The 21,326-nt window shown below is 38.5% G+C and overlaps 1 protein-coding gene across 1 annotated transcript in view; it reads left to right on the forward strand.

Annotated features, from left to right (window-relative positions):
* Window positions 1-21,326, forward strand: part of LOC116992269 (dehydrogenase/reductase SDR family member on chromosome X-like) — a 123,028-nt gene that overhangs the window by 2,828 nt on the left and 98,874 nt on the right. Inside the window, exon 3 of the mRNA XM_033051724.1 lies at window positions 6,320-6,388. Coding sequence (XP_032907615.1) covers window positions 6,320-6,388 — 69 coding nt within the window. The remainder of the gene's footprint in view (window positions 1-6,319; window positions 6,389-21,326) is intronic.

Below are 21,326 nucleotides of genomic sequence, written 5' to 3' on the forward strand. Positions count from 1 at the left end.
ATATTCAACAACTGCATGAATTAATTTAATCCTGGTTTTCAAAAGCTTTTGTTAAGATTCATGCCAAAAGATTTAAAGCAGCTGGCTTGTGTTGAGATAAGAGAAAGATCTTTTGTAGCTTAGTAGTAGATTAGGAGGCAGAAAACAATGTTGAGAAATAATTTATCAGCTTTTAGCTGGAGCAAAGATACTCATGGTCCCATAGACAGATGTGCAGTATGTTTCTAAAAGATAGATACAAAATACAGGGTGAAGAGTGAGATGATGCATTTTGTTTAAATGTGTTTAGGATATAAAAATTATTTGACTATTGATAATTAAAGGACATGAGTTTCTGACATGTAAGGAGAGGCTGAGAGAGCTGTATTCAGCTTGAAGAGGAGAGAAGGGTTAGTTCCCAGTGTATAAGTACCTAATGGCATAAAACCAGGTGTTTTTTGTTTTTTTTTTCTTTTTTTACACCATGTGTGGTCAAACACTGGCATATGCTGCTGAGAGAGGTTGAGGAGTTTCTATCCCTGGAAATACCTGAAATCTGACTGGACATGGTCCTGGGCCACCAGTTGTAGCAGAGGGTGGGACTGGGTGGCATGCAGAGACGCCTTGTGAAATCTTAACTACTATGAAGAATAGGAAATAATCTCCCAATAGTGAATGGCTATGTTATGAAGGGATGTATAAATACAGAGTGTTAGTAAATGCAAATACAGAATATGAGAAAAAACAGCCACACCTATGTATTTACAAGAGTAGGACCTAAATTAACAGCTAGTCAAAGAGTTAAATAAATATTGTGATTTACTGTTGAAAGCTCTATGTACAACATCATTGATATTTCATGCTAGTCATAAAGGCAAATAAAATTGTATTACTTAGCAGGAAAGAGGATGAAAACAGGACAGAAAGCGTCCTTCTCTCTTTATAGAAACCATTGGTTCATTCTGTTGTGCGTACTCAAAAGGAGTCTGGTTGAACAGGAAAAAACTACAGAGTGATGGTTAGGAGTACAGGATGGCTTTGTACAAGGTGGGGCACAGAACAAAGGCCCTTCTGCTTCCAAACAGATGACTGAGGTGTGATATCATACAGTTATGAATGGTGTAGAAAGTGAATGAGAAGTGGTCATTCTCTGTCTTATTGTACACAAAGTAGAGAGCATCCAACAAAATAAAAAATAAAAAACAAACAACAAACAAACTACTGAAGTACGACCTTTTGCACGTAGTTAAGTGTGTCATTAAATCACAGTGCTGTCCCAAAACTCTTTGGCAATCAAACTCTTGAATGAGCTGAAAGTGCAATTAGGTGAAGTAGTGCAGGCCACGTTCATGTGTGACCTTTGATTCATTGAATCTCTGAAACTTCTTGCTTCTGGAAGGGTGTATTGGAAAAAATCACTTCTAGACCTATTGCTGTCATATCTTTTCCTTAAGCGTCTGCTACAGGTTATTGTTGGAAAAAGGGCTCTTGTCTAGATGTAGCTTGGGTTTGATAAACAGGGTTGTTCTTAACCTCTTGTTGGAACAGATGGGTAGCTGAAACCTAAGGCAATAATGATGACTTCTTTTCTCTTTGCAAATCTGCATTCCCCTCCTTGCTCATTTTTTGCTTCTTTCCTCAAAGGAACACTTACAACAACATTTTCACCTTTCATGTAAAAAAGGCGTGTATTTAATTGTGACTGCTGTGTGATGAACTCAACGACAAAGGATGTGTGGTCTTTCTAGACATAGGGAAATTTGTATCATGTTCACAATTTATTTTTATAGCTGGTCACATCCTTATACCTAGCTTTATTGGAATCCATGCCTTAAATGTTCTGTGGGTGAGATAAAGATCTATATCCCTTTTCATTGAGGATTTTATAAATTCCTTTAAAAGAAACCTTATAAATTCCTGAAAAACCTGCTCATATTGTACTGAGTTCAAATTTCTCAACCTTGGAGATTTCAGGGGCAGTCATTACTCTCTTTTAGGCATATTCTATTTGTTGTGCACACTCATAAAATCATAATCTTCCTAACACCAGCTGATAGGATTTTTTTTTTTCTCTTGAGGCATTAGGTGCCCTCACAAGCCTTGTCTTCAGGCTGGTGCTTCAAGGAAATCAGTTCCCTTCGATCATAATGAGGATTATGCTACTCTGAGGAGGCATCTTGATTCAAATTTCCATTTGGAAACTTTAATATTCTGTTGCACAAAAGCATCTAACCATGATCCTTTGCAATTCCCTAATCAGATGGTATTCACTTATGCATAATTGATTACTGTACCACCAAGCTTCTCCTGGCAATGCACATATATGTAAGAGTTTAGAGGCACCAATTCTGAACTTGGGTTGCTTGAGGTCAGCAATGGGTTCATGGCAGGCTGAGGGGTGCCTGGTGCACAAGGTGGCTCACAGGCTCCAAACTGGAGGGGTCAGGTCTTCCTCTGGACACCACATGCTGGTTCCCTTGAATCTTCTTGGTGTTCATCTCCAAAAGTTTTTATTTGTTTTCATTTTGTGCTATCTTACTGAAAGTAAGGAAATTTTTTCCCTTGACAAACTTTTTGGATTTGTGGGTTTATTCTCTCCACACAACCTTAATCTTTACAGGCTCTATTATTGATCACAGACTATTTTAAATTTCTTAATGATGCCCTGAAGTACATTTCCTTGAAACATCAAGATTGCAAATTCTTAATTTTGCAAAACACCATTTGGAAAAACTCTTGCTTGCTTTATCAGGATCAGTGTTTTACATAAATTCAGTGTGTGAGTGGAAATTATTCTTTGAAGGGATAGTCACAGCCAAGGAAATTTAAAATATTGTATAAAAAAAGACATACAGATGTATCAGAACCCTTAACTAGCAATAATGTTTTTTTAGCCCATGCTGGGTTTCTACAGGCCGTGCTTTTTCCAGCCTTGTTCAGACTCAGCAATCTCTGTGATAATTATGTTCAAATCCCTGAAATAACTTTCAGAGTTAGGATCTACTCAAGTGACTAAGATGACAGAACCTGACATTTAGGATAAGATGCAAAGCCTATTGGTGTCAATAAGAATTTTAATATGTACTGCTCTGGTGGCTTTATATCAACTTACTTTGACTTGTGGTGTTTGTGTAAGTGAATGTGGAAGAGGTGAGTAAATTTCTTTGACTGAAATTTGTATTTTAAAATGTTTTCCTTTTTTTCACTATTTTTAAGAATTATATTTTTTATGCCATTGAAATGATATCTGAATTTAAATGTGTGTGTATGTTTAGAATTATTTATTATTATTATTAGTATTATTATTAGGATTTATTCCGAATTTATTTTAGTCAGCATTGTTATTGAAGAAATCTCACCCAATTTTTTCACTAATCTGTGTGGACTAAGTGGAAAAAAACCCATCAGGTAGGGCACTGAACTGCTTGCATAAACAGTTCTAGAGACAACTATATCTATTTTGAGTTCCCAGTAGACACTTTAAATTAGCATGAAAAGCAAGATTATTATGGTTTGGGTACTTTGATGATCTAAGCTCCCAAGACAATGAATCCCTCTTTCTCAAAGCTTTTTTTAAGATTCCCTCACTGCATAAAACACATGATCTTTCTTCCCTTTCTAACCCTTCTCTTCAAACCACTTCAATTCAGAGTGGGCAGATCTTATGTTACAGATGCTGTAACTCTTAAAATGGATAAATTCTGGTGTATGGAACATATGGAAATTATGGTGAATCATTGAAAAAAATGACCATCCAGAGGATTATTTTGCGTAGCTAAAAAAGTTTTAAAGAATCATGACAAATATGTTACTGAGGATTTAAACCAGCTGACAGTGGTAAGAATTTGACCCTCATCTAGTAAATCATCCTTCTCTTGAGTTTTGGGTGCTGTGCATCTGCTCAGTGCACTTGAAGGTTGTGCGTGACCCAGCTTCATCAAGAAGATGCAGAATAGTTTTGATTTTTCCCAACCCAAAGCTGCCCATGTTAGCTTGGAGACTTACAAAGCATTTTTTCTTTCTTAAATTTTGAATCATTAATATAGCACTTAAAAGGAGGTTGATCTTTTTGACGCCTACTACTCACTTATAATATCCCAGAAGGATGTACTAGAAGGCAAGCAGTGCAAAAGTGCAGTGTCCCTTTCCTCTCCCACTTGCCCTTGGCAAGGGGTGCTGATCTCCTTAACCTAACTCAGAAGCTTAGATCAGCCTCCAAGTTTCATGGTATCTTTCTGATCTAAGCGTCTTTTCACTTTTTGTAAGGATTTTGGTAATCTTTTCAGTGTCTTTATTCTTTTTTACGGGATTTTCTTTGAAAGAAGGATTTAAAAAACTTCTATTACTGCGGCAGTTTTCACTGAGGCTATTTCAATTTTGCAATGCTCCAGCCTTCAGCATCTGGTTTTCAAACTCTGTTGAATCAGACTGGAAACAGACATCTGAAGTGACTGTTTAACAAAATATTTTTTTTCCCAGTGGTCTGGAGTGAAAAATATGCAAATATTAATTAAATGAGCTCATTTGGAGGGCACTGAGCTTTAATGAATAACCATTTATATAACAGCAAAATAAAGCAAATTAAAATTTGTTGTCAACACAAGCTCTTTTAAAAGAACAAATTAAATGAACATACTGAGAGTTAAATGAAGACACTGGAGGCTTTAATAAGCCTGATCTCTGCATGAGAGGTGCTGAATAAAAGAGAAATCAAATAAGATCTTCACAGAATTGGCAAAAAAGTATTTTATTTCTAGCATAGCACTATCCAGCCTAATAACAACACATTGAGTTTGAAATCCTATTCTAGTACATTACTTGAGGTGAAACAGTGAGGGAAATTGATCTGTTGCCCATAAACCCTGTGCACAAATTTTCCCAGAAATGGCAGTTTCACTGGAGGGTTTGTTTGTTGATGCTGTATCTATATCTGGAATTGAACATCAGACTGAATGTTTTTTGTCTCTACAAGGCTGGATGGTTTTAAAGGGGGAAAAGCAGCAAGAAGAAAATAATGCAAATGTCTACTTTGTTGTTTTGGTTTTCCCTTCCCTTCCCTTCCCTTCCCTTCCCTTCCCTTCCCTTCCCTTCCCTTCCCTTCCCTTCCCTTCCCTTCCCTTCCCTTCCCTTCCCTTCCCTTCCCTTCCCTTCCCTTCCCTTCCCTTCCCTTCCCTTCCCTTCCCTTCCCTTCCCTTCCCTTCCCTTCCCTTCCCTTCCCTTCCCTTCCCTTCCCTTCCCTTCCCTTCCCTTCCCTTCCCTTCCCTTCCCTTCCCTTCCCTTCCCTTCCCTTCCCTTCCCTTCCCTTCCCTTCCCTTCCCTCATCTGAATGCTAAATGTATTAATTTTGGCTCAATTTGTGTAAATATTGAAGTTTTTTGCATATAATGAAAACAAAGATGTGTTTAAAGCCCTTTTCTGCTGCAGAAGCACAGCTAAAATCCCTTCTCAAAAGAATGTGTCTTAGAGTAAATACAAGCATGTACCAGCTAATGTGGACAGGGGGCTGAACCACATATCTCCTGAGGTCTCTTCCAACTTCATCTTATTCTGTGGTGGTGTGAAAGAGAGAACAGGATACTTGTAGGCTGACACAAGAGAAAAAAATCTGTAAAGAAACTTTGGCAGAATTTTATATAATGAGGAAAAGAAGAACTTCATTGAGTTCATAAGAGATTATCAGTATTTTTATCCAATTTAGACAGTAAAAAATAGGTGTTTTGATGTTTCATGCTATTGAAAATATTTGTAGATGGATAAATTGAGAGTTAATTTTAAAAAATTAACTTGCATTACCAATTCCTATATCTCTTGTGCTAATGTTTTTTCCTTTGATGTGTTATTAAAAAAATCGCCAAACAAATGTCAGACAATTGGTAACCACCCACCTAAGCTGAATGCTTATGTGATGCTTAATTACATTTTGTGTTAGCACTAATAAATCCTCTCATAAGCATTTGAGACAGGGTAGTCAGGACTTTCCTCCAACTGTGGAAGTTGTCATTTTGGAAAAAAGAGCAAGGGGAAGTCTGCTCTAACCTGTAGCGAAGTTTTTGCCAAATCTGGATGTGATACAATTCACTTGTCTCACCAACTCAAATCTCAAGTCTTCTAGTCGAGTAGATAGTCCTATTTTTAGATGAATAAAGGAGAAAAACTGGCAGAACCTGTGTGAATTGCAGTGCATTTGTGCAGCCCTCCTTGAAAGCCTCTGCTGCCTGACAGTCAGGAAGCACACCTTCCCACCTAAAATTTCATACTGGTTTTACACTGTGGTTGCCACTTCCTAGGTAATTGAATTGCAATAGGCATTGCTAATTTTTCATTTTCTGTCCTTTAACAGCTGGAAACAGTGAAAGTGATGGCCAAGAAGCGGTGAGGAAAATAAAAGAAGAAACTTTGACTGGAAAAGGTACCATATTCTATCCTTTCCTTTAAGAAACCACATTTCGTCTCTTTTTGCTGTCATCTCCTTTTATATGAGGTTCTGTTGTGTATTGCTAAACTTTTTTTAAAAAATTTGGGTCACTGGAATAGGTTGCCCAGAGCAGTTGTAGATGCCTCCTCCCTGGAAGTGTTCAAGGCCAGATTGGATGGAGCTCTGGGCAAACTGGTCCAGTGGAAGGTGTCCCATGGCAGGAAGTTTGGAACTAGATGCTCTTTAAGGTCACTTCTAACCCAAATGATTCTGTGATTCTGTAAACTGAATTCCTGAAATAAATCTCACTCAGGGGTAAAATGCATATTTTATTTAATATTGTCAGCCTTGTTTGACTTTGCTGTTCGTCATTGAAAAAGGGTTGCCTGCAAGTTAGTCTGCCTGTGTATGTGTATGTGTACAATTTAATAGATGGAAAATAATTCAGAATACCAGTTATTTTTGCTAAGGGGAGGATGACAGCAGGTAAGAGTGTGTGCTCTTTTTCTTTGCTTGTTTTAGGAGCTAATAGGTTTTTGAAAGATCCAGGCTACTTGATTGGGTTATGTGACATGTTAAGAGCTTACAATACTTTGCAAAGTAAAAAACATTTTATTAAATATAAATGGACCTTTCATATCAAGCCTAAATTCCTACTTTTTTGTGGTTCTTCTTTTATTTTCTTTGTCTGATGGTCTATCATGTTTGTAGAGGAATTAGGACAATATAGGTTGATAACTAAGAGAAAAGGCATATTCCACACTACCTGCTCTGTAATTGTAATTTTCAGTTTATGGTGGAGGTTAGTGCAGCTCATATTTTTGTCCCTGGGTGTCACTGGGTGTAGTTCCTAATGGTGCATGATGATTCATTTCTGCCACTTTGATGTATCATTTCTTGGCAAAATAATAGGGCAGTGTTGCTAGTCCAACCTATTTAGGATCTTCATGGCTTCTTCCGAGATCTGATTCTGTTTTTGTGCCTCTAATAATTACTGTTATGATGACCAAAATACATGTTAATTATTGTGTTAAAAAACCTTTCATTAAGATTTATCTTTTGACTTAAATAAATGTGCATCCATTATAGCCTCAGGATACATGTATGCTAGTTAAAAGCATCATAAATTAAGGCATAGTTAGAAGGATCATGAAAGGAAAAAGGTAATTATTACATAATTAAAATATTTTGCTGGAAGTTTGTGTACAGAGACCAAAACCAGTTGGAATAAATTATGTCATGTGACTTGCATGAAGCTGAATAAACCAGAGTCTGTCTTATTTTCTCCCTTCTGTGTGATCACAGGCTTATCTAGCACTCCAGTCTTTCTTGATTTTTCTAAGTCAGTTATAGCCTTCAGTTATAAACTGCTAAGATATAGATGTCAGTTTGAAGAAGCTTAACGTGTGTTTAAATCAACTGAAGTTGTTCTTCATCATAACTATTTTGACTGAGGCTTAAGTAATGTCAGACCCCAATAGGTTTGGCCTAAAAATAAACTGGAAGAGTATTGTCTTTTTGGAATTTCTCACAGATTGAGGGAAATTTGTATTTACAAGTGCAGCGTCCTATACAAAAGACTTGTGCAGAACTGAGTGCCACTCCTGTGTTACTGTTTATCAATGAATTTACACTTTGCTTTTAATAAGATATGTGTGCAGACTTTTCAAAAGCCACAGCTCAAAATCTGTTTACTCACTGCATAAAACATAATTGGTTGTCTTGACCCTTTTCCCTTGCTTTTTATTTGAGCATTTTTCATGGCCTGCTTAAAGAAACCACTCCCATCAGGAACATCAGACTCTTGAAAGAGAACTACTCAAAATAGTATTGTAGGGCAGCCAGTGTGGTCAAGGATTGGGACAATATAGCTATTATGGATAAGCAACATGAGTGGATGTCATGAGTTTGTTATCCAGATCTCAGATCTCTTAGTACAAAGAAAATCTCCTTGCTTTTTATCAGGTTAGACAGCAAAAGGGAGCAAAAGACCTTGTCCTCTCCTTGTTGCCTGGCTGAGCCATACATAGCACAAACATCCCCAGAGACAGCTCTGGGAAAATGCCAGCCTTATTGAATGCAAGTAATTACAATGTTTTTAAGGCACTGTCATCCTTCTCTGTCTTGGCCCACTGTCTGTCTGGGGCTCTGTCTGATAATCTAAGGGTAAGTAGTTTTACTTGATATAATCTGTACTTACTTCTGGGACAAGTGAGATTCAAAGCATGTACATAAGTAATTCTTATGAAACAGCTGATGAGCAATAATGTGCTAACAGTTGCAGAGGAGGATAAAGGATAGTAATAAAAAGGCTATGCGTGCAGGTGATGGGATTTTTTTTGGAAAAGCATGGCTCAACATAAAAAAAGGATGGACAAAATTTCTGAGTACAGGGAAGCAGGAAGCCTGGTTTCCCACTCTGGAGGCACGGAAAGCAAAGCCAATGCCAAAAGAAAGTGTAGTACTGGAGAGGAAAGCAGTGGCAGCCATTCACCTACAAAGCAGTGATGCTAAAGGACTCAGAAAATCTAAGCAATGTCACATTTCACCTCTTCCTTCCACCCATCTTCTCCCCTGGTGCTGCATCAGAAGTGTTCTTGTTCCTCTCCCTGCTGATTCCAGACTGTTTAAGGGTCCTCCTTGTTTTTGGGTCTCTCTTCTAAGTAATTTCACTGTAATTTCACGATTATAAGCCGCACCATTTTGACTAAAATTTTGGTCCGAACCCTGAGTGCGGCTTATAATCAGGTGCAGCTTATATACGGACAAAGAACGAAAAGTTGCTGTTTTAGTTTGGAGGACAGGTGTCTACTGAGAAAGGCAGGAGCTTCTCTTTGAAATGGAGAATGTAAACCCCCTCCCTCCAAATTATTGTAATTTTGAAATCAAGGGGCTTTCAGGCAAAAATATAGAAATTAGGAATAACAGTTCTTTACTAGGGAAATTAAAATAGAAATACAGTACTACAAAGAAACAAACTCCAAACCCTGACAAAGTCAGAGTACAACCTGACACCCTGTGAGGCAGGGTGTTGGTAGCAGTCCCATTAAATGGTGGCTGCATCCTCCTGCAGTGACAGATGTGGTTCAGTTGAAGCAGTGCTCCTGTACAAGGTGTAGTTTCTCTCTGGAGGTCCAGTGGTGATGTGGAGAAATCCAGTTTTCCTCTGGAGTCCAGTTGAGAAAGGGGCTCCCTTAGTGTCCGAAAACCTCTGTTTTTATCTTGGTAAGAAATGTTGGGCTCTTCCCCCTGGCTGGAGCAACTTCCAATGGGATGCAGTAATTTTATCAGTCACACAGTGGGACTCAATGGGCCATTAGCAGAAAATGACTCCCTGGAGGGAGGATGGGTTGTGAAAAGATAAAGAACAATGCCTTGCCTGGTTTCAATGGATGGCCCATTAGCAGATTATCTGCCGTTGAGATAAGGCTCACTGCCCCCACTCTCAACAGATGGTGATAGAATAGATACCTTTTATCACACTCTGTATTGTAACCCAAGACAGTTGCCGACACCTGGACATGCGACTTGTAATCGTGAAATTACTGTAATGTATTGCTAAGTGTAAGAATGGAGGATGTACATGGGCAGTTGAGTGGAAGTATATAATCTACAAGTCCTAGGGGCATGATAGACCCAGTTAGCTTAACCATCAGAACCTCCTCCATGATAAAGAAATCACAGCCCTCATATATCCAGAATAGGCCAGAAGCAGTGCTGCATTGTCATTAAAATTCTCACACAGGCACTATTTCCAAAAGACCAAGAGCAACAGATTACTATAGTCTGAATCATAAAGATGGGAGAAGCCAGGATGATATGGACGTTTATCTTGCTTCCATGTGTTAAATTAGGAACTTGTGTTATTAATACAGCAATTATATGACTGGGAAAATCATTGATGGCTCGGGGTTGCCACAGAGATATTCTAATTGGATAAATCTCTGTAATTTGCACGTAGGGTGTGTCTGTGTTAGTGTGTTCCTCAGTTAGATCAGTTGGGTGCTTTTCAGGCAACCCTCAGCTCTTGGCTGCTTGCTGAGCACAGGTTCCCATCAGGAAGGGCACTGCAGGTCCTGGCCTGCATTCCCTTTGGACAGAACTAGCCTGGGAGATGAGTTGCAGCAGTAACAGAGCATTACTGCTTGGGAGCGAACATAAGAGTTTATCTGAACTAAGCCTTCCACAGACCTGCAGCAAGTGCCTAGCACAAAATAAGCTCCAGAAATGGACTTCTATTGATCCAAACTGCTTGCTAATGCAGCCATAACCATAGTTACCAGTTGTGAACAAACTTCATACTGGTTGCAGAAATGGGAGATTTCTGTGATAAACTTAACTCTCAATGATACTGGGAAAGAATCTCTCCATTTACATAACAGAGTTATATCTCCTGACTCAGTTACCCTCAGCTTATGTCTCTGCAAATGAAAGCTGGTTTTAGCCTGATGATTACAAACATACAAATGTTGGAAACTCATATATAAACATGAATGAAAGCTTCATTCATTCCAGCAAAGGTTCATGAATGCCAATGGAATCAGCAATTAGCAAAACTTTCTGCATAAATATCACATAGCACAGTACCAGGGGAAGGCTCTCACAACTGGAGTGTAGGAGAGCTAGAGTCAAAGGATAAAAAAATTAACATTTAGTGAGAAAAGAGGGTGTAAAAGTCATATTAAGCATAGACCTCTTCAAAAGAAGAAGCCTGCGTTTAATCTCACCCAACATTTTTGTGGCAATTCAAATAAAACCACAATTATAAAACTACAAGCTAAATTCACAGTGTTCATGGGACTTCCATTTGAAGTCAGATGAGAAAGGAAGAAGAGACATTCTCCCTCAGAGTAAGAGGAATGCAGAGGTTAGCACAGTGGCAACCAAGTTGTATCATTTACAGTCTGACCCACATCAAGACAGCGTGGGCCAAATAGGAGGATGAATTGTCTTAACAATTTGTGTGCATTTAACAAGCCTGGCTTTCCCCCAGAGCTTTCTCTAAGGATGCTTATACTACATGTAGCTCAGCCAGGGAATAAGGAAATGACAAGGTCTCTTGCTCCCTTTTGTAGTATAACTTCCTAATAAATAAGGAATTTTTCCTTTCCATTAGAGATCTGAGATTGAAGAATTGACATGAAAGAAGAAGGGCTAATACAGCCGATACATACGTGTAATTACAGCATAACTTGTGGGTGGTTTTCTCCACCCACATTTGCTGTATGTCAGACACCATTTTTAACAGAGCAGTCCAGCTTTTTCTGCTCTGTACCAGAGTGTTTTGTTTGCTTTCCCTGCAGGCTAGAGGAAGTCATCTGCTGAGTTCCCAAATTCCCAAACTTTTAAACTTCATGGTGGTATTCCTTGCATGTTAGCTGGAGTTGTGTTCACCAAAGAGTTCAGTTCAGCAAGGACTAATGCCTTGTTAATATGTGCAAAAATCTGCCAGGACCTTTTCTTCAGCATGGCATGTCAAAGATGTCATTATGGAAGTGGTCATCCAACTAGTTAAAAATAGTGGAAAATATTTGTATTTGAGACTATCTTCTACAAGTGTGCATAAGCGTGTGTGTTTGTACTTGTGTCACTTTTTTTTGTGACGTAATTTCGAGTTGTAAAAGCATAACAACCTGGGCTTGTGGCTAGACCTAATATGTCTACTTTGTCTCTTCCACCACATCCAGCTATTGGAATATCCTTTCTCCACCACTACTGGTGCTGAAAGACCTGTAGGATTGGTTTAAAGAGCTTCCTGACAATAACAGTGCAGTTTCCATCTACAGGGTTTCTTTTCTCATGCTGTTGCTTCATTTCTAATACCTGGTTTTGGCAGGTGAATTCCTGCCCTCAGCTAGAGTTGCACAGCTGAGCACCAGGCTTATGAAGACACCTTGAAAGCCAAGGTGTTGATATGAATGGGAGTGGAGAAGTCTCAGTCTGACAGTACGCCACTTTGCAGGACTCTGTGGGGAACTGCAGTGTTTCTGCGTTGTCACTTGATGACAGGTATAAGAACCTTGCCTAAACATTAAGATTTCTTTTCCTTCCACAGCCTCATCTGAGGTTATATCAGGTATATTCAAGCCATATGAAAATATTCAAATATTGGATGTGTTAAATTTAACCTAAGTTTGGGCCTGGATCCTCCCCATGCACAAGGGATGGAGGACTCCTTTCTGGAGACCAAGAAAGTGGGCTGATACTCTCTCTGTGCTCATAGCACTTATGTCCCTTATCCAGTAAAGCTGTTGACTTTTTGCTTCATATTAAGCAGGGAAGATTTTAATCCACAGAAAGGTGTCTCCAGAGCCCTCTGAAAAAATCACTTAGCTGAAAAGTTTTCAAATCAATTGTCCTGCTTTTCTGTTTGTTTTACATAATTCTTTGATGCAAACCCATGGTTAAATTTGTTAAATTCGTTGCTTCTTTTTCTTGTTCTCCTTTTGATTTCCAGTGTAACATGATACAAGATTTCCCCTCTCAGTTCTTACAGACAATAGAGAACCCCTTATTGTTGGGTTTCTTAAAACACTTTGGAAATTGAGTGGTCATGTTACAGTGCGGCAAATCAGAAGTTAAGACCAATATGAATATGGTTCACATAGCCGAAGATGAGTTGCATATCTGGATACTGAGATGGTGATAAAGTCTTTCAAATGTGAAACATATTCATAATGCAGGCACAAGCTCTGTCTGTTGGTTTCCTGAATTCCCATTTCCATTGGAAATGTGAAACACATTTCATTAACAGGCTCTGCCACTAGGAAACATGATTTTCTCTTATTTAAATTATCTCTAATTGAAACTTAGAGACAAAGAAGTGCACAGGTGTAGCTGCAGGCAGAATAACAAAGTCCCATCAGATGTCTTGAAATGATTTTCTGACTGCAAATCACCAAAGCTTTGTGTGACTAATGGCACCAAAGTTCTGAGGTTAGGATTTTGCTGATTGTGCTGCCCTACTGAAGGCAATCTAGGGAAAGGGAGTTTCAAATTAAAATTGCCTCTTCAAGGCTAGAAAAAGCTCCCATTTCAGATTTTTACAGGATTTTGACCCTCTTGTATGTACTTGTAGAGTCATGATGTTGTGCAGTGACTGAATAAAGGTGCTCCTGGGTTTGCTATCTCCTTTAATGTGCCATTATTTTTTCCATCTCGAGCAGTAGGTGCAGGCAGGTTGTGTGAGGTATTTCCAGACCTTGTCTGTTTTCAAGAAAATTGCCAGCATGTACTGAAAGACAAAGCCAAGAAAAAAGCAATTTTTTTTCTCTCTGGAATGCTTTCATATTTCTCTTCCAAGAACTACGTTTTATAGACCTATCTTCTGTGGGTTACATGTAGGGCTTTAGAAGTTAATTTGCTTATAACAAGTAGAATATTTTCTGTGGAAATACCATTGGCTTCTGTACTGGGGATCCAGCTGCCAAGAGCACGGAGAACTTGTGGGCTGAATTAAATGTGGAATAAGCAGAGCCTGTATGCTGTGTGAGCAACCTCCCAGGTATGAGCTGCACATCAAACAGCAGATTTGGTCTTTCCTTGTCAGCTCCATCCTTGCAGCACCATGGCAAAGCTCCAGAGGAAGTGCAGCTAGAGAGGAGCCTCTGCACATCTGAAGGACCAATGCCTCTGTGCCTATGCCTAATTTCTGCTTCAAGGACTACATTTTAATGATAAAAAATTGAAGCTCTGAATAGATGTCCCTGTCCTTAAATGAGTTATGAGCCAGACTCTCACCAGCAATGCCCAGTGACAGGGCCAGAGGCAATGGGCCAATGGGCACAACCTAAATTGCAATAAAAATAGAAATGTACTTCTTCCTTTTTTTTTTTTTTTTTTTTTTTTTAAACATAACAGTTTTGTGTATTGGGACAGAGTGACCAGAGAGTTTGTAGATTATTCTCCATTTTGAGAGATATTCAAAAGCCATCTGATATGAGCAGGGACAATCTCCTTCCAGCCCCAGCCACCCTGTAACTTTGTAAGCCTAGCAAATTTTAGCTGCAAAATCCACATGAAACCCTGTCTGCTTTGTGTGTCCAGACCTGAATACAGGTACTGTAATATACACAGCTTCCAGGACTTCAGGGCCTTCCAGAAACTGTATCAGCGTTCAGACAGTGCCAATATTAAGACTCTCAGGTGCATTAGTGATCAGAATAGCAATAATTTGACCATAATGCAGTTTTAGGAAGCAGGTATTTGAAATGAACTTCATAGCAGTGTAAGAAATCACATCTGTGCAAGTAAAAAGACCATTCTGTGGAAATAAAGGGAAGAAGAATAGGAATACTGATGTTTAGAGTAAGAATTACTCTAAAGCAGCTTCCATTCTTGTTTCTTTTGGTGTTTTGGATTTTAGTTTGTTTTATTGTTGCTACTGTTGCTGTTTTTTGTTGCTGTTGTTTGGATGTTTTTTGTTTGGGTGGTTTTTGTGTGGTTTTTTTGATTGATTTTTGGTTTGTTCTTGGTTTTTGCTTGTTGGTTTGTTTTTTTTTTCCTTTTTATGTGCGGGGCATAGACTAATTTTGGGGTTTTTAACACTTAAGTTTTAAAATATAGGTTTACAATTTAATGTGTTCAATATTATATGATGCATGTCATTTCTGTGACATTTTCATCATCTGACTGTAAATTATCATGCTCATGTACACTCCAAAACCCTGCTTAGCCTAAAATCTTGCAAGAAGTGTGTAATTGCAGAATTTTTAATGGTCTTTTCTGATACCTGGTGCTAGAAAATCTTGCTTGTAAGCAAAAGAGGAAATATTCCTAAAGAGACTTATAGACTCTTCAATTAAGCAAAAAATCTACCATGAGAATCATTACATGCTTAGTAATCCTGTCTCACTTTGCATTTCTCTTCATATACTGAGACACTGTGTCTGGACAAGGTGGTGTGAACTGTTACCACCACCTCATTTTTTTTTTTCATTTCATTTCATTTTCATTTCCCCAAGATAATGCTCGGCTGTGTTTCATTCCTTATTTAATTCTCACATTATGTCTGCCCTTGACTTCTCTGACCAAGATTACTGTTGACTTCAGGCTGCTTGGCAGGAGCAGCTCTTCACAACTGATGTGACTTGAGGAGACAAAATAAATCAAATCATCTTTCCAACATTTACTTTGACCTAGTTGAAAAAAAAATCCTTGCCAGTGTTTTATCTCCCAAGCATGAAAAACGTGGGCCTATGGTTGGAGAGAGATCTCCATGGCTCTGGGCAAGATTTCCTGTTGTTCTGTGCTTCCCCTCATTTTACTCCAATCTCATTTACGCTCACTTGTGCTTTTTAAAAAAAATAATTTACAACAGCTAAGCTTCCTGGAACATGGATCTCATTTAAATGATACAATGTCTGTACTTCTGCCTCTTTAAGAATTTGATGGCCTATCAGAGGGAAAATAAAAGGAAAGAAAAGAAATATAAGGCAAAAAGCAATTTCTCCTTTTCAAAACTTTGGCATAGCAGTTGGGGGCTTCTGAGTTGGAGGTTTGCAATAAGTTAATTTCCAACCTAAGATACTACAATCTTTCTCTTAGCTTATACTCAACACTTGAAAGTCAGTCCATGCAAAAATCCCATGACCCTAATTAGAACAATTTTTTTTTTCAAGACAGAATTTTTCTGAGAGATACATCTGTTTGAATGGGAGTATTTATTGTCAAAAGAGAGATAGAAACATTTTTACACTTGTATCTACAAAATAACACAGAGAAAGTGCAGAATCTTTGTAGAAGGGATTAACTTGAAAAGTGGCAGCTTCTGTTCAGCGTGATTCAGATCAAAGGATTTTCATCCCAACTCTGTTCCTTATGTCCCAGACTGCTGTACTATAAAAGACAATCTTTGTTTTAGAATCTAAACCTTAAAATCTTCTTGAATTAATAAACTTCTGCTTATAAATGCTTTGTGTTGATTTGGAAATGCACACTATAAATGATTTGGGATTTTTTAACAAGAAAATTTTTGCAAAAGTTTGTTTAAAAAAAGATTTTTGTTTAAAAATTGCCACAAAATGGAAATATCTTATGGAAAATACTTCTTTATGTGTGTGTCTGATCCCTCTTTCCATCAATCTATTTGTTTTGTTTTGTCTTTTTTTTTTTCTTTGAGCTGATGCAAAAATTAATTGTTCTGTCCCTGGCTAAGTGAAGTCTTCAAACGTGATTTCCTTCAAGACTTTGTTTTTGAACTTAGAAAAAGTGCATGTCCAGTGCCATGAAAGCCTGTACTTTGAAACACTAGCTATAGGTAATAGAGGAAGAGGTCAAAAATGTGCTTATTTGGGATGGAATAAGGCTGATATACTGAGCAGTTCTCCTGAGACTCTGAGGCTCTTCCTCCAGTTAAGATGGTCTCAAGTGGCTGGAAGAAGTCTATATTAGAAGATATATGAAACAACTTTTTAGTCTGAAATCATAATCCTGTAGTTACCTTGACTACCAGTGATACATGACAGTATTGTGTTTGCCTCTCCAGATGCCCTTTCAAGTCAGCCCTACAGAGAGAACATTGTTTGTTTGTTTGTTTTAAATTTGCTTGAGTCATACCTCTAGAAACATGCTAGTCAGAAAGCAGCACCCATTTCTGTGTTTCCACCCAGCAGGATAAAATAGCATGTTTGCCTTTGCTTGCAAAAGACAACAATTTGCTGCAGTGTTCCCATATCCAGTTAACTTTTTCTTCGTCTCAGTGCAATCGAAAGCAGAGCACTTATGGCCATGTTTGCATTTGTTGGTGAGCATTGGGCCCCAGGGTGCTGGCAGTGTGTGTGGAGCTGGGCAGAAATCGTGGCTGCAGCAGCTCTGGGGAGCTGCCCAGCTGAGCTGAGAGGTCCTTCACCCCCTTGGAGCTCTGAGGTCTGCCCATGTCTCCTGGGGCAAAGCCCAGCATCTCAGCCTTGTGCAGTGGGTGCACAGCCTTTATTGGAGTCTGAGATAGAGATCTGAGTAATTTTTTTTTTGTTTAGGTGACAAAGAACCCATCAGGTAATGTAAATTTCTGGTGCCAAAGGTAATTTCTCGAGGGTAGTCCAGAAATATCATTCTTAGGCTGTATGAAAATTTAGCACCAATATCCTTAGTCTCTCAAATGTAATTTTATCTTATTTTCTGAAGATAATGTTTTGAAATAAAGCTATTTTTTTGTGTGTTTCCAAAGTGTTTCCACTGAGGTTATTTTTCAGAAGCTGGATGCAAAATGGTTAATCCTTCATTTCAGCTGGATAAGTGCTACCTGCCAGCCCCAATTTTTGGGATTTGTAAGGCAGCAAAATGAGGTCAGAACAGGGGATTTAATTAATTTCCTTCAGCCTACAGTAAGAAGCACATGCTCTGGGGAGTTTGGGTCCAGTGCAGCGTGATGATCCATGGGGCACAGTTGTGTAAGGAGTGGGTGGGGGCTGTGGGTCCCAGCCTCAGTCTGTTCTCTGCAGCTTGATGGAGAATGGTCTTGGGTGGTGCTTTCCCTGCTGCCTGGCTGCATGGGCCCTTTCCACAGGTTGCCATCGCAGCAATCATTTAAAACACATTATCTTCTGGTGCTAAAAATCAGTTGTTTTTCCTCCAGTTCCTTTTTAGCACCAGGTGAGATTATATGTCACCAATGATATAAGGAATATTCAGCCTCAGAAAGAGGGTATAAATTTATGCTACAATCACCAAATTATTCTTTTACTTGAAAAATAGACTTTTTTACTGAGCCTTTTTTATTTTTAAAACATTTTTTTTAAAATAATTTCTCTTTTCTTGCAGGTTAATTTCAGATTTTGCTGATTCGTTTCAGACAATATTTTTTAATGTCGTTTATTCTTTGAGTTAAATAAAAATCAGCCTTCTACTGTAATGGATGCTATAAAAAGGAATATATACCAACGTGTTCAAAGAGCAGCTGAATCAGACACATAAAATGAGAGAAAATGGGTGAAAAAAGGAAAACAGATAACAGAATGACAGGAGAAAAAGAAAAAAACAACAACCCACAACATGAATTCCAAATTTCATATTCCATTTTCTTTTCAAATGGTCGTATTTTTAAATGTAGTTTGAAATTTAATCCAAAATGGACACTTAAGACATTAACATGCACATTAATAAGCCCAGCGAAGTGGAGAGATGCTGAGAGGAAAGAGAGACTAAGGAGAAAACCATCACAAGGAGTAGACAAGGATGAAGAAGCATATGAAGACAGAGAGAAAGAAGAACCTGGAAAGAGGTTACTGCCACATAAACTTGAAAGAGCATAAGATCATACCCAGAAAATACTATATGAAGGGACTGTTTATTTGGTGTTTATGCTACTGTTGAGTAGATGGTCCCTGAATAAAGAATTGGAGTCACTCCATACTTCAGGATTTCATTGTTGGAAGTGGCATTTATTACACTAAGATGTTAGAGAAACTCTCGGAGAGTCATGTCCAGTCAACAGCGACACAGCTTTCACAGCCATACCTGCTTACAAAGGATGAGCTGGGCTGGCACAATGCACACAAGGCTTCTTTAAACCCCCAGGCAGGATGTGTGAGGGTACAGGCAGCAGTAAATATCAGTGGGAACAACCTGTAGCTTTATTGTGCTTTTTTATTTTCAATTTAAAAAATAATCCCAGATTAATGGTGCTTGTATGGTTAGAAAAATGGCACATTTTAAAATGGAACAATGTAATTTTCTCCATATTTCATCCACTATGCTAAATTTTTTCGTGTCTCTTTAGCTGCTTTTGAGATGGAGACATAAACCTACTCCCCAACCAGGAAAAACAAGGTTCTTCAATGATTTTATATAGGATTGGAAGAGTACACATGAATGATATGCTTTGCATGATCTCTTTTCTCTGGTAACTATTCTGTTAAATTAGTTTCAAAGCTGTCAAACTAAAAAACACAAAGTAAGAGTGACATGTTACATCCAGCGGGTGTTTTTGTCCTAGGAAGAGGTATCATGCTAGCCTTGGGAAAAGCCTGAAAGATAACTTTCATTATTATCCAACTGAAATGCAGCAAAGAGTGACTGAATCATTAAGCTAATTTTTTCTGAAGGGAATGAAATAGCTATTGATGGGTTTTCCTCTCTTGTGTTCCTGCCCTCTTCATCTCAATGTCTCCCTGGCATCTCCATTCCCACTGAACCACCTCTCTGCCCTTTTCCCAAACCTTCCTTCTCAAGTCCTCTATGTGTTTCTAAATATTTATGGCTTTCATTTTTTTATATCTCAGAGCTACAAATTCTGATTCTGGCTGCCAAAGGCAAGGCAGAAATAGGTATCACTGGGCAGACACAGAAATAGAAAGGCAGGAACTTAACCTCTACTTATCCATCTGTATATTTTCATTACTGCCCCCAACCAGTTCCTTGTCAGTGTGGCTCTCTTTTGCCTTTGACATGGGAGCTTTTTAGTTCTCCCTTGCACAGATAAACATTTTCTCCTTCTCTAGGTTAGCAAGGAAAGCCCTGAGTTATGCTATGAGGAAGGACAGCCAAAGCTTCCATCCTTGGTGTGGAGGCACAGAGTTTCCCCCTGCTGTCTTGGGACTGGAGACTCACACTGCTCTGTGTGTTTTGTACAACAGAGGCTGAAAGGACATTACAGACCACCACTAGTGAGGTTAGAAGCCCTGTTCATTCTTCCCCCTCTCTTTTGTGGCAGGTGCATTTGAAGTGCTTCTATCAGTATATATTGACCCAATTCTCAAGCGTTATTAAAATCTGGGAAGCTGTTTTACTGGTTTTATGTTAATTCTGGACATGAACAGCAAGTAGGTAGAAACCTGTGAAACCACACTGGAGATTTAGGAAGATAGAATGAGAAAAAAATCCATTAATGTTACTTTTCCTTTCTTGACTTTTTTTTTTTTTTCCTTTTAAGTTGGCCTGTATCCTTCCCTGCTAGGGGCCAAGTAACTCCTTAACTCCATAAAAAGTGAACATTAAAGGAAAATAGATATAATATTAGGGTCAGAAAAGAACTTGTCATTTATGCAGGTCTAAACTGTCAAGCACTCTATACCTAACAGTTTGTATGATTGCATTCAATAAACATGACTCACAAAGCTACTTGATTGTTGCATCCACACATTTCTAACCCTTGTGGGAGCGAGTATTATACCCTTCTAAATAATGGGGTTTAGGGCTGCAATTCCATGTCTTCTTGAAAACAATGGTAAACTTACAATTGACTTCAACCTAATCAGGGATTCTACCTCACCATTTCAAACATACTGCCTTAATTAGAAGCTTGCCTCAGATTTATCAGGGAAGTGACAATTCCAGCAATTCATCTGGACAGTTACTCAGAGATACTCCAGGAAGGCCAGAATTTTGATCCTAGTTGGCCATAAATTTGTTCTGGGAGGTGAGTCTCATGGCTCTTCAAATCTGAATCATAATCAGTGTGCAGGCAGCTGCTATTCCCACCCATGTATGCACTTGCTACTAAAAGACCCACAAACTAAATTTCTCTGTTTCTTCAGTCAGTATGAACTGTAATTCAACCACATATTTTAAAATGCGTGGCTTGTAATATTTTTGTTTCCAATGAATTTACAGTTAATTGCAAGGATTATTTTGAAGGCTTCTAAACCCTTATTTACCCTGTACAGTGCTGAATAGTGGTGTGATTTCTGAATATGCCAGAGTTCACATATGCTAATCAGTCTGACTGCTTAGGAAACACTGCATAGCATCGGATTAATTTGCAGGGAGAGTAGCCTGTAAAGGTTGGCTATTAGCTGGTTTTAGTCACCTTTTGTCTACACATTGCCTGACAAGCAGCTGGATTCTTGTGCGTTCCAAACAGCTTGCAGTTCCAGTGCAATGAGGCTGAACCAGGCTTTTCTTTATTAAGGATGAAATCAAGCCAAAAATAGTCCCTGTAACTGCTGTTTTCTTTTATTCATGGTAGTTCCAGGCAACAAATCAAAGATCTTAG

The sequence above is a fragment of the Catharus ustulatus genome, chromosome 2 (assembly GCF_009819885.2).
Source record: "Catharus ustulatus isolate bCatUst1 chromosome 2, bCatUst1.pri.v2, whole genome shotgun sequence".
Classification (NCBI taxonomy): domain Eukaryota; kingdom Metazoa; phylum Chordata; class Aves; order Passeriformes; family Turdidae; genus Catharus; species Catharus ustulatus.